Source organism: Anarrhichthys ocellatus, unplaced genomic scaffold, assembly GCF_004355925.1.
Source record: "Anarrhichthys ocellatus isolate YVR2014 unplaced genomic scaffold, GSC_Weel_1.0 scaffold158, whole genome shotgun sequence".
Classification (NCBI taxonomy): domain Eukaryota; kingdom Metazoa; phylum Chordata; class Actinopteri; order Perciformes; family Anarhichadidae; genus Anarrhichthys; species Anarrhichthys ocellatus.
Window position 1 is genome coordinate 45,539 of NW_022280188.1, and position 11,336 is coordinate 56,874.

An 11,336-nucleotide genomic window follows, 5' to 3' on the forward strand; every position below is an offset into this window, starting at 1 on the left:
TTCTGTTTCAATATTTGAAAGTCACATCTCTGATATTTTAGTAAATATCTTTCGTGACAGTTTTGTATGAATAAGCACATTTGTAGCATTTAGTTCAAAGTCACACCTGTTATATTTTTGTAAAAATTATCCTTCTAACATTTTTTATGAAATCATTAACTGTCATATCTTCACATCATATCTCGTTGGTACTAACCACCACTTTTGTAACATTTTTGAACAAATCATGAACAACAAATCAACTCCCATGTTTATACAAATCATCAGTTATGAATATCCTGTGTTGTTTGGCTTTGGAGCGGATGACATTTATGATCTTCAGACAGGAGTCATCACATCATCAAAGCCGGTTACTTTTAACGGGAAGCGCCCGCCTTTCGGAACCTGAAAACCTAGTGCGGTACGGCAGCCTCTTCCTGGCTGTCCGCCGTGCGCCTCTGGGTACCCAACTCTCTTATGACAAGAAATATTGTAATTTTAAAATCTACAATAATGCAAGCGTTTTTGATTAAAAATGAACAGCAACTAAAATATTTGGACGGAGCTCCATGGTGACTAGTGCTATTTTTAGAACATGCCTTGCGGGCGACTCACCTGGTCCCTGCGGGCGACCAGGTGCCCGCGGGCACCGTGTTGGCTACCTCTGGTCTAGACTCTAGACCTTTTGGTCACAGATCTCCATCCTGGTGAAGACAGCTCATAAACGGTATTTCTTAAGGAAAAGAATGCAAAATTCCAGGGCCAAGTTCTTGTTAACTTTTACAGAGGAGCAATAGAAAGCATCCTGACAGGAAACATTACAAGCTGGCATGGAATGTGCACGGCCCAGGACAGGAGGCTCTACAGCAGGTGAGCATCAGAACATCATCTACTGAGCATCAGTGATATTGGTGAGAAGAGGAGCCTGTGAAGAACTCAAAGGATATTTAAAGACGACACCCACCCAGCCACCTGTCCAACCTGCTGCCATCTGGCAAGAGATACAGAAGTGTCAACTGTCATACCAACAGACTTCAGAACAGCTTCTTTCCTCAGGCTGTGGGACTCCTTAATTCATCTTCCACCGTCCACATAGTTTTTTGTTTTTGTGTTTTGTGTAGCAAAATGGGACTGTAATCTGCATTTTGTTGTGCAGCGTGGTTGTAGAATAATAAATTAACCTATTTAATTATTCCCCATTTAATCTAAATGGGGAATGAATATATGACTTCTATTCATCAGGTGGTCAAAAATACTGCCTGTTAAAGGTACCAGTATGCTTCAACCTAAGTCGATTAGGAATTAGAGTAGAGAATTAACTTTCCGAGGCTGACGATCATTCACACCCACTTCAAACGGCGATGGGCCAGGTGTGTAGAGGTGTACAAATTCAGGGTTTAACTTCTCTCACTAGTTCTTTTTCATTCTTGACAAGATTACTTGAGTCTCTTTTTGTGTGTGCAAATATTTATTGAATCTCATTCCTTTTGTTGATGGCTGGCTTCTCCCCCCCCCAACCTTTGAGTGTACATTTACAACATTTGTCTTTGGGACGTGATCGAACTAGTTTGTTTCAAGCTTGTACCCCAGCATCAATGTTGTTCTGCTGGATGGTAAAGTATAGGCAACTGTTTGCCAAAGCTGCCATAACCACTTTGTAAGTCACAGATATGTGTTGGCTGTGTATCTGTTCGTTTTGATAGTTCTTTTTTGTTATAGTTTAAATTTAATATAGTGGTCAAAAATAGATTACGGCAGTTATTATAGTGTTGGCCCTAAAGATAATGGAAATACCAAATACGACAGGCAGATTTTGAAAGGAACAAATGCACACTTTGAGCAAGGAGAACAATATCAGATGACATTAAAAAATCGACAGGAAATATGCACATATTCACAAAACTGTCCACAATGTGGACGTTGCCACATCTAGAAGAGGGGTCACTAATAGGCAGTCTGGGTCCGGACCCAGACACTGTTGTATCTGGACCCTGGACCAACAACCGATATTGAGAATTATTCAATTTCAACGGAGCACCTCTATTTTAACCGGCGCAGCTTTTCTAGCCTTTACGGCACTTCTTCAGTGTATATCCTCTCACGTGATGCTACTCGGCCAATCAAATATGTGTATTCCGATAATTACCGCCCTCAAATCGTGAGATAAACACACACACAGGTAGAGAGACCCAACAGTTGGAGAGAACGTGAGTCAGAGAAGTTACTTCACTTGGCAATCTCCAAAAAGAGAAAAGTGGGCAACAAGACCAGTCTTTCAAGAATGGACAGACTCTTATACGTTAATTCTTAACTTGGGCAGTTTAAAACCAGTGCGTCTCATATGTTCAGAGACCGTGGCGATAATTAAAAGCAGTAAGCGTCACTACGAGACAAAGATCACAACTTTTGAGCAAACGTACCCACTCACATCTGAAATGAAGGCACAGACAATAAACCTAAGAGCCCAATATGATCGGAATCCTAACACTGTCCAACAATGATGTGAACAGAGAGGGGAATGAGGCTGAAACAAATGGTTTCAACAAACAGATATAATGTTGGACCCTAAACACAAATTTCTCTTTTTAGAAGATGAGAAGAATATAATATCGTGGTTTTCTTGGTTGACATCACTGCACACCTGAATGAACTGAATTTAAATCTGCAGGGCAAAGATAATTCAGTTCAGTTATTTTTTTCTAAAATGAAGTACTTTATTTTAAGATACACATTTAATTTTTTAATCTAGTCCTTAATTTACTTGAAATGAGATGTGAACATTTATTTATAACTAGATTATGTATTCTTTATAATTCATACCATTCAATTTGAAATCTGACGATACATATTGTTTAGATATTATTCAATTGAACTTTCTTTATTTGTTAGTTGTTGACTACATACAGACATTAATACAACTGTTAGGCTACTTCATTATACAGTATATTGATTAAATCATAGTGCGAGTTAGACATTATTGTGCTGTTCCAGACCTTTGCATGAGGAAATTCTCTCCAACTTGACCTTGTTGAATTTGAATTGACTAACCCTGATCTAGAAGGAACACATCACTATTGTAGTTGTTGAACTATCAAATCAGTTTACCCTCAGCATTCCTCAGAGAACCTCTTGCATTCATTCACCAGACTAATATTGGATCTCTCCATAGTGTGTTGGTCCAATTTCACCCCATCACTAAACTGTTCACTGCTCCCCGACGATGCCGAGAGACGATGTGGTCCCGTTTGCTCTCAAATCAGAATTATTTCGCAAAGACTGCATATCTGCAAGATGAAAGTCCCATTTGAACTGATTTAAAATACATTAAAAAAGCAATAGTGCCAATTCGTGTCTGTTCTGAGTATTTCCCTCTACAGTGACAAGTTTCAGGATCAAGAGGAGAACTCGGATAGAAAGAGAGATCAGTTGTCACATCATGCGATGTCCTAATCACGCCACATGGGTGGCAGGAAAAGCAGTCAGTGCTGTGGCGTGGTGGGTATCCAGCAGCTTCGTGCGGCATGGACAGCGATGATGAAAATACAGAAGAGGTCGTGGAAGGTAAGAAACATATTCCTTTTATTGTGTTCCGCTGTAAACGACGAATTGGTCAATGCACGGGGATTCTCGGTTGATTTGAGATTCGGAGTTTTCCGTAAATCTCAAAGAGTCAATCTGCTGCTGGGCCCGCCGGGTAACCTCAGAGCGCCGGGGACTTTCTTTATGCAGGGAATCCGCTTGACGGGGTAGTCCGGGCGGCCCGGGTAATACTAGTGTCCCGCTGCTGGCTCCATTTGAACCAGGCACGAGATGGAAACACGATAGGTTACATGTGAGTCTCCCCAGTCTTCTCCACATGTTGAGGAGCTGTGCAGTTTTCTTTCTTTGAATCTCTTGTGCCGACGTGAGCGGTCAGAATGCGATTTATTTCACAGAAATGGAGTTGTTTAAGTTCGAAGAAGTGGATGAATGAAAAGTGCGTTACGTGACACTATGTGACATACACTTGTTTTATGAAAACTAAATGCAAAAGTGGACAATGGTCACCAAATGTTGGCCTCTCTTTGCTATTCGCACCTCGTGGAACATTAGCACTTATAAATTGTTAGGGTCTACTAGTAAATTGTGACCACTAATATATCAATAGTTTCTATGAAAGACAACACTTGATTAACAAAAGTCATGGTATGCCTCACCGGGAGAGATATCGATAGTGGCCACAAGACTTTACAATAATGACAGATAATGGGCAGATTTCACAAAGTCTCAAACTACTGCTATTTCAGGGGTTTCTTTCTATTATGTCTACAGTTTATGTAGCCCATCATGTTCTATGTATTTTTTTCATGTCTAATCGGCATGACTAATCAGAGGGTTCTAAAAATATATTTGTAGAAATGCTAAGATGCGGGAAGCTTGAGAGTATTTTGCACTTTGTTTTACCTTTTTTATTTTATCACCTTTCAATTCCTGAAAAATGCTGCACATAGTGAAGATGGACCCTTTTAGAAAATTCCCTGGACCATGCAGATACCCTCATATCTCATCAAAGTGACATAGAGGCATCTAAGCACCTCTTATGAAACATTTACATGCTTTACTTGATAGTTTGTTTCCGTCCAAAGTAAATTCAAAATGCCCAACATACTTTCTGTGATACCTTTGGATTTCAAGATACTGATGAGTTGCCAACTTAATTTCGTTGTATGTATTTACAATGACAATAAACATCCTTATCCTTATCCTTCAGTTATTATTTGCACAGACTTCATCTTAAGTTGAGCTCATGACTGCATTACCATACAAAACAGCCACTACATGACACTTTCTTTTCAGTTTCATTGAAGAATTAGAGTTGAAGGCCAGACCTATTTAGTGATAAATCATGGAGCTAGAGGTAGAGTTTGGGTCAAAGGCTACTGAGGGAGATCCGTGTGTGCGTGCGTGTGTGTGTGTGTGTGCGTGTGTGTGTGTGTAGGTCCATTGGATGAAGATGATCAGCCCCATGGGTTCTGCACAGTAACCTATTCATCTAGTGATCGTTTTGAAGGACACTTTATTCACGGAGAGAAGAATGGCAAGGGAAAGTTCTTCTTCTTTGATGGAAGGTACTGCAAAGATAAGGCCCTAATACTCGTATGTATTCCATTGTAATAGTATACAATCAGCAATATGTGTAATATTTTATTACAGTTAGGCACACATTTATAAGCAGTAACGTATTATCAGCACTGTGTGTATTTACATGCACACTAATAATTCCATTCTGACCATACTTGCCTTCAGGTGATTTGCTTTAGTTATACTAATTTCAGCGCTCTTTCTTCTGTCTATTCATAGTGCACTGGAGGGTTTCTATGTAGATGATGCTCTGCAGGGCCGGGGGCTGTATACAGATGAAGATGGAGCTGTCCTCCATGGGACCTATGTGGATGGAGAGCTCAATGGACCCGCTCAGGAGTGCAATGCAGAGGGCCGTCTGGTGTTCAAGGGCCAGTACAAAGACAACAACCGCTGTGGGGAATGCTGGATCTACTACCCTGTGAGTCAGCTCAGTGCTCACTGCAACACAGTGGCACTGGTTGCATGTATGGAGAATTCACTTGGTTACATGACTTCAAGCCCTTCTGAGGCCCTAATCAGAATATATATATTTTATCTATATGCCACTGAATGTTCTCTAAAGCCTTGTTTAAGACATAGGCAGAAATATGATACACTTCATGTAGTAGAAGAAAGTAAATGTTTACTGTCTGTTAACTGTGTGTATTGTGCATGTTGGTGTGTACTGTGGTGCATCTAGGATGGAGGCTGTGTGTTTGGGAAGGTGAATGAGGACGGGGAGATGACTGGTGACTCCGTAGGGTACATCTACCCTGGCGGGCACACGGCTCTCTGTGGAAGCTTTGTGGATGGAGACATCATTGAGGCTCGCCTTGCCACCATGATCACCACCGAGAGTGGAAGGCCACGCTTCGAAATCACACCGAACAGTAAGGAGTTAAGATCTGTTACCACTCATCTGTGTTATGTACACAACTGCTATTTATAGGTAGGCACTGATGCGACATGTCTTTTGAAAGCTAAGATTATTGTGATTCGATTTATGCAAACCATTTCAAGATACAGTCACAACAGCAGGTACAATCAACGTCTCTGTCAGACCACCAACCCACAAACAAACATTTGCAAAATCAAGGCAACTCACCGATGAAGCTTGATAGTATTCCACCCCTCGATAATATTCCAACAAAAACAGTCTTGTTACATTGCCAAAGGTGCAGACGATCCAATCCAGTAAAATATTTAGTCCAAAACACATTATTACGTCCATAAATACCCACGGACTGATGTTGCATCATTTCAAATTAGCCGGCAGATATGCCTATCTATGTATTTTCGAACGTAACTTCAGTTCGCATGTAAACACTGACGCTCTCTGTGTCTCAAAATGGCGGCTGCACTCTGACCTTTAGATTGACACCTCATTTGACCCAATAGGAGCTTCCATGTCCTGTCTACAGCCTAGAATAGCCAATGAGAGTCCGCGTTGAAGGAAAGTGCCTGCCCCTCTTCTTTCGTGTAAAGCTCGAGCCAATTGCAACCGATCGTTCTGATGACTGACGCTTCGTATAGCCAATGAAATTTTGACAATAATGATATGCAGCTTCAGGGGTTAGATTTAGAGGCAGAACGTGGAAGTCACTGTTGAAACCGCGAGTCAGGTCCCTGTGTCCGAGCGGTAAATTCAAAGTGTGGTTTTTGAGAGTTTTGGAGAATTTAGGAAAGTAAATAATGGTGAAATAACTTATAAATTACTGTATTTAGACATAAATAAGCTTTAGTTTGAATTATGAATACACAGCCTATGTATGTTACTATGGTTACCATCGGTCCCCAAATGTCCTTTTTTGGAATGCGCCTAGACATACCCTTAGTAAAACATGTGTAAATTAAAGCTGCAAGCAGCGATGTACGGGCCCTCGCACCTTCCCGCGTCTTGGGGGTACTGGCGGGACGCTGGCAGACGCGGCCGCAAATGTCTTTGACCATCAGACAACGCATCTCGGAGTTCAACGTATTTTTCCAGCATGGACTGTGTGACGCTGGAAATTATATAGTGCAAATATTCCACCAGTTCCTGTATCCACTATGTGGCGCTAGATAACACGTGCAAACATGCATTATGTTGCTCTATATCAGGGGTCACCAACCTTTTTGAAACTGAGAGCTACTTCAAGGGTACCGAGTAGTACGAAGGGCTACTTATTTGATACAAACTTCCTGAATAACAAAGTTGTACAGATCACCTTTTAATAATAATAATATATGTGAAGAGACTGTTTGATCACATGTCGGTTAATTATTCCTCACAATAATTATTAATATTGATTTCCACAACAATGATGGTATAGCTACACATATATATTTAAACATGCAACTTTTATTTCTGTTAATCTGTTTCAACATTTGAAAGTCAGAGGTATCACATCTCTGATATTTTTGTATCATCACATGATTAAAGCCGGTTACTTTTGCACATAGCGGCTGCTGGTGAATGATCCAGTGGTAATGTAGACATTCTGGGAAGTCTGGGTCACCTTTACATTGCGCAATGAAGCCTGCATGCCGGCCCGTCATCGCGGGAGCCCAGTCTGTTGTCACCGACACCATTTCTAATGGTACCTTTTTCTCCACGAAGAAACTAGTAAACAGTCTGGTCTATAGCCGAGCGGGGGATCCAACCCTCCGAGGCGCGCGAGCGTCTTCGGACGCCCGCGTTCAAACCTCTAGTCTGGGCCTTTTCAGTCGGATTGCGTTGCCTCGCCTCTACCCCCGCCACCCCTGAGTTGTTGCCCCGCGGCCTGTTCCGAGGATTTACGGACCTGACGACGGGGTGCGCTCGCGGCGCGCGTCTGGCACCAACGGGAAGCGCCCGCCATTCGGAACCTGAAAACCTAGTGCGACGGCCTCGTCCTGGCTGTCCGCCGTGCGCCTCTGGGTACCAAACTCTCTTATGACAAGAAATATTGTCATTTTAAAATCTACACTAATGCAAGCGTTTTTGATTAAAAAAGAACAGCAACTACAATTTTAGACGGAGCTCCATGGTGACTAGTGCTATTTTTAGAACATGCCTTGCGGGCGACTCATGTGGTACCTGCGGGCGACAGGGTGCCCGCACGGTTAATGGATCCATTAACCGTGTCTGGGTTAATGGATCCATTTAGAATTTTGTCCTCTCCTGAAATTGGCCACCTTTGTTTGTCAAGATACAAATATTTTATCTAGGTGATATGAATAATGTGGAAGTATATTATTTCATGTTATGGTATTGAGTTGTAAGAGATGAAAACTTTTATGAAATATAAAACAAGCAAATATATTTTTGTCAGATTGAAATTTCTGACGAATCAAGGTACTTCATCATATTGATAGAATATTCCAATTTGGCATTAATGGTGTTGTACCAACTAAATACTAAATCCGCTCACCCCTCCCTTTCCAAGCGTGACGGAGAACTTTGGTGGCCTTCAGACCGGTGCAACTTTCAAAGTTGCAGAATCAGTATGAGCCAAAGTACCTGCGCATGTGTGTTTCAGCAGCACATACACGTACTTTACATGAATGTACAGACAGAATACTCTGCTCTCATTATTTATAACATTAAGGTTTTATAAATCGGACTATTTTTTGGCGTATGAACATTTCCTCATTTGTACGTACGCAAACATTTAGTTTAGATTTCACGCACTGTTTTATAAATCAGGTAATTATTGTTCAACTTTCACTATTCAAAATTTCCGTAGACATCTGTACACTAGCATGACATACTCTGTTTTTAAGGTCCTGTGTACTCGTACGACAAGTCCACGTCCACCTGTATCGCCACCCATGCTTTGCTTCCTGACCCTTATGAGAATCAAAGGTAAGTAAGCTTCATACTGTACATACTGCGAGCCTGATAAATGACATCTCTCTTCCTGAATCTACCATAAGAATTAGAATGTAACTTCCATATTGTTCCTGTGTGTCAGGGTGTTCGTGGCAGACTCTATGATCAAAGGAGCAGGAGAGGGGCTGTTTGCCAAGACGGACGCTGATACTGACACCGTGATGGCTTTTTATAATGGAGTTCGCATCACACACTCTGAGGTATGATACATAGAGTTCATGTAAAGACCCGCAAGGATTGTGGAGCAGCTGAACTCATTTTGAAAAATAAAAATGACAGATTTGAATATTAGTATTATCTGAAATGTTGATAATAATTAAATAAAATCCTCATATTGAGTGTAAGTAAAGTAGTTAACAGGGGAGCAGAAACGTTTTTAATTGTTTGGTAAAATGTGAATGCAAATAGGAAAAGTTCATTGTGGTTCAGATAGATAGCTAAAAGTAATAGCTAAATGATTAAAGTTGTTAACTTAATATAATGGAGAAATGATTGAAATATTTAGCTTAAAGTAATAGATAACATTTGAAATGGTTAGCTTATAGTAATCAATAAACAATTTAAATTGTTATATAGAGCAATATACGTTTACAGTTTTGGGGGGTGGGGTGGACACCGACACAAACACTTAAAGGAATCATGGTGTTGACTGGCAGGGAGACTCTATAAATGGCCTGTTTATGCTGTCTACATATTTGACAGAACATTCCTAAAACCAAAAAGAAAACTGAAATAATCCCCTATTCATTCTCTATGTACTGTATTTATCTATGTAATCTGTCTATTTATTTATGTATTTACTTCCCAAGATCAGTCTTGTACAGCCAGGGGGAGTATTCCTCCTCTGACAGTCAAGCTGGGTCAAAACCTGTTATCCGGTGGTGACTGGACTTTAGCTGCTTGGGGGGGGGCGTGCGTGCTGTGTGTGTGTGTGTGTGTGTGTGTGTGTGTGTGTGTGTGTGTGTGTCTTTTTTTTTTTACATCACAAAAACCTGGCATTTAACAGTGTGTAGACTTTTTACATCCACTGTATATCTCAAATACAGAAATGATGGGAGTGTTAGCTCCCATCATTTCCAAAGGCTTCTCAAACAAAGATGTACATGTCCAATACAGAAATGACGGGAGCCATTTGTGGACTGTCCATCACGAATACAAGATTCAATCCAAGAGTATGAATCTAAAATGCAGAAAAGAGAGAAGCGATACCTCAATCGAACCTCAATGACACTACCGGTAACATCAGCGTGTGTATATATTGTGACTAGGGGTGTAACGGTTCACAAAATTCTCGGTTCGATTCAATACGATACAGTGGTGCCACGGTTCGGTATGTTTCGGTACGTTTTCAATCCAACAAAAAAGCAGAAATGCCAAATCCTTTGGTGAGACTCTCAAGGGGGCGTGTCTGATTTGATTCTCTGTTTGGGCTTTTGCTTTTGTTTTTCTTTGTTTTCTACGAAATCCACTCACGCACCACTTCAGTGTGAAGCTTGTTCCAGGCCTCTATGAAAAGGAAAAGACTGACCGCTCACTTCATCACGGGAGATTCATAGTCCGGTGCTGCAGACACGCCCACTCTGTGAGAGTCACACAGACACACACCTGGTGCAGGTGCTGACAGAAGCAGCAGAGTGAAGCTAGACAGGCCCAATAGTAATATCCCAGTCACCACAGAAAGGTCTACCCTCTCCCCAGACAATGGAGATATTCTCATCTTTTTGAAAACAATGTCACAGTGCGACATTGTTTTCAAAAAGATGAGAGCAGTACACAGTCACAGTAATGTAAACATTATTGTGTATTTGAATGACATAACCTGACAGGAAGTAAACATAGACCCAAGTTGTTGCCGACCAGTTCAGTTGAATCAGTGGAAGCTAGCTCACTGGCTGCTTCTTTCTTTCAGTATTGATCAAAGGACGAGGGTATCAACATACCTCATGTTGCACTTAAACTTAACACTTAAATTAACAGAATTATGTATTCTTGAATGTTATATTTTTATTTATTTATTTCATTTTGTTTCAAATCGGACATCTAAAATATTTGTGTTTTCATGTAAGACTATAGCTCAAAGTTCTTTTCTTCTCGAAGTTCTTGTGTTCTTGAAGTTCTTTAATTAATAAATGGAAAGCAAAGTTATAATTGAGTCCTCCAATTTTCTTTGTTGATCCGAAAAATGATCCGATCCGTGACTCAAGAATATATATATATATATGTATATATGTATATATATATATATATGTATATGTATGTATATGTATATATGTATATATATATATATGTATGTATATATATATATGTATATATATATATATATGTATGTATGTATGTATATATATGTATATATATATATATATATATGTATGTATGTATGTATGTATGTATGTATGTATAT

At 40.3% G+C, this 11,336-nt stretch overlaps 1 protein-coding gene across 2 annotated transcripts; it reads left to right on the forward strand.

Moving 5' to 3' along the window:
• Window positions 1-3,471: 3,471 nt before the first annotated feature.
• Window positions 3,472-10,038, forward strand: setd7 (SET domain containing 7, histone lysine methyltransferase). 2 transcript variants are annotated; one of them, XM_031878007.1, is made up of 6 exons: window positions 3,472-3,540; window positions 4,958-5,087; window positions 5,320-5,521; window positions 5,783-5,972; window positions 8,827-8,908; window positions 9,018-10,038. In XM_031878007.1, the coding sequence occupies exons 1-6, from the start codon at window positions 3,501-3,503 to the stop codon at window positions 9,139-9,141; spliced, it is 768 nt and encodes a 255-aa protein (XP_031733867.1). In that variant the 5' UTR covers window positions 3,472-3,500; the 3' UTR covers window positions 9,142-10,038. The 2 variants fall into 2 exon arrangements, with proteins under 2 accessions (XP_031733867.1, XP_031733868.1); XM_031878008.1 differs by lacking the exons at window positions 8,827-8,908; window positions 9,018-10,038 and having other exon boundaries at window positions 5,761-5,912.
• Window positions 10,039-11,336: the final 1,298 nt, after the last annotated feature.

Excerpts from the sequence above, each read along its gene's own strand:
- setd7 (XM_031878007.1), top strand. The coding sequence starts at position 3,501 with ATGGACAGCGATGATGAAAATACAGAAGAGGTCGTGGAAG. Across the intron at positions 5,088-5,319 it reads TTCTTCTTCTTTGATGGAAG|TGCACTGGAGGGTTTCTATG; the intron begins GTACTGCAAAGA and ends GTCTATTCATAG. Across the intron at positions 8,909-9,017 it reads GACCCTTATGAGAATCAAAG|GGTGTTCGTGGCAGACTCTA; the intron begins GTAAGTAAGCTT and ends CCTGTGTGTCAG.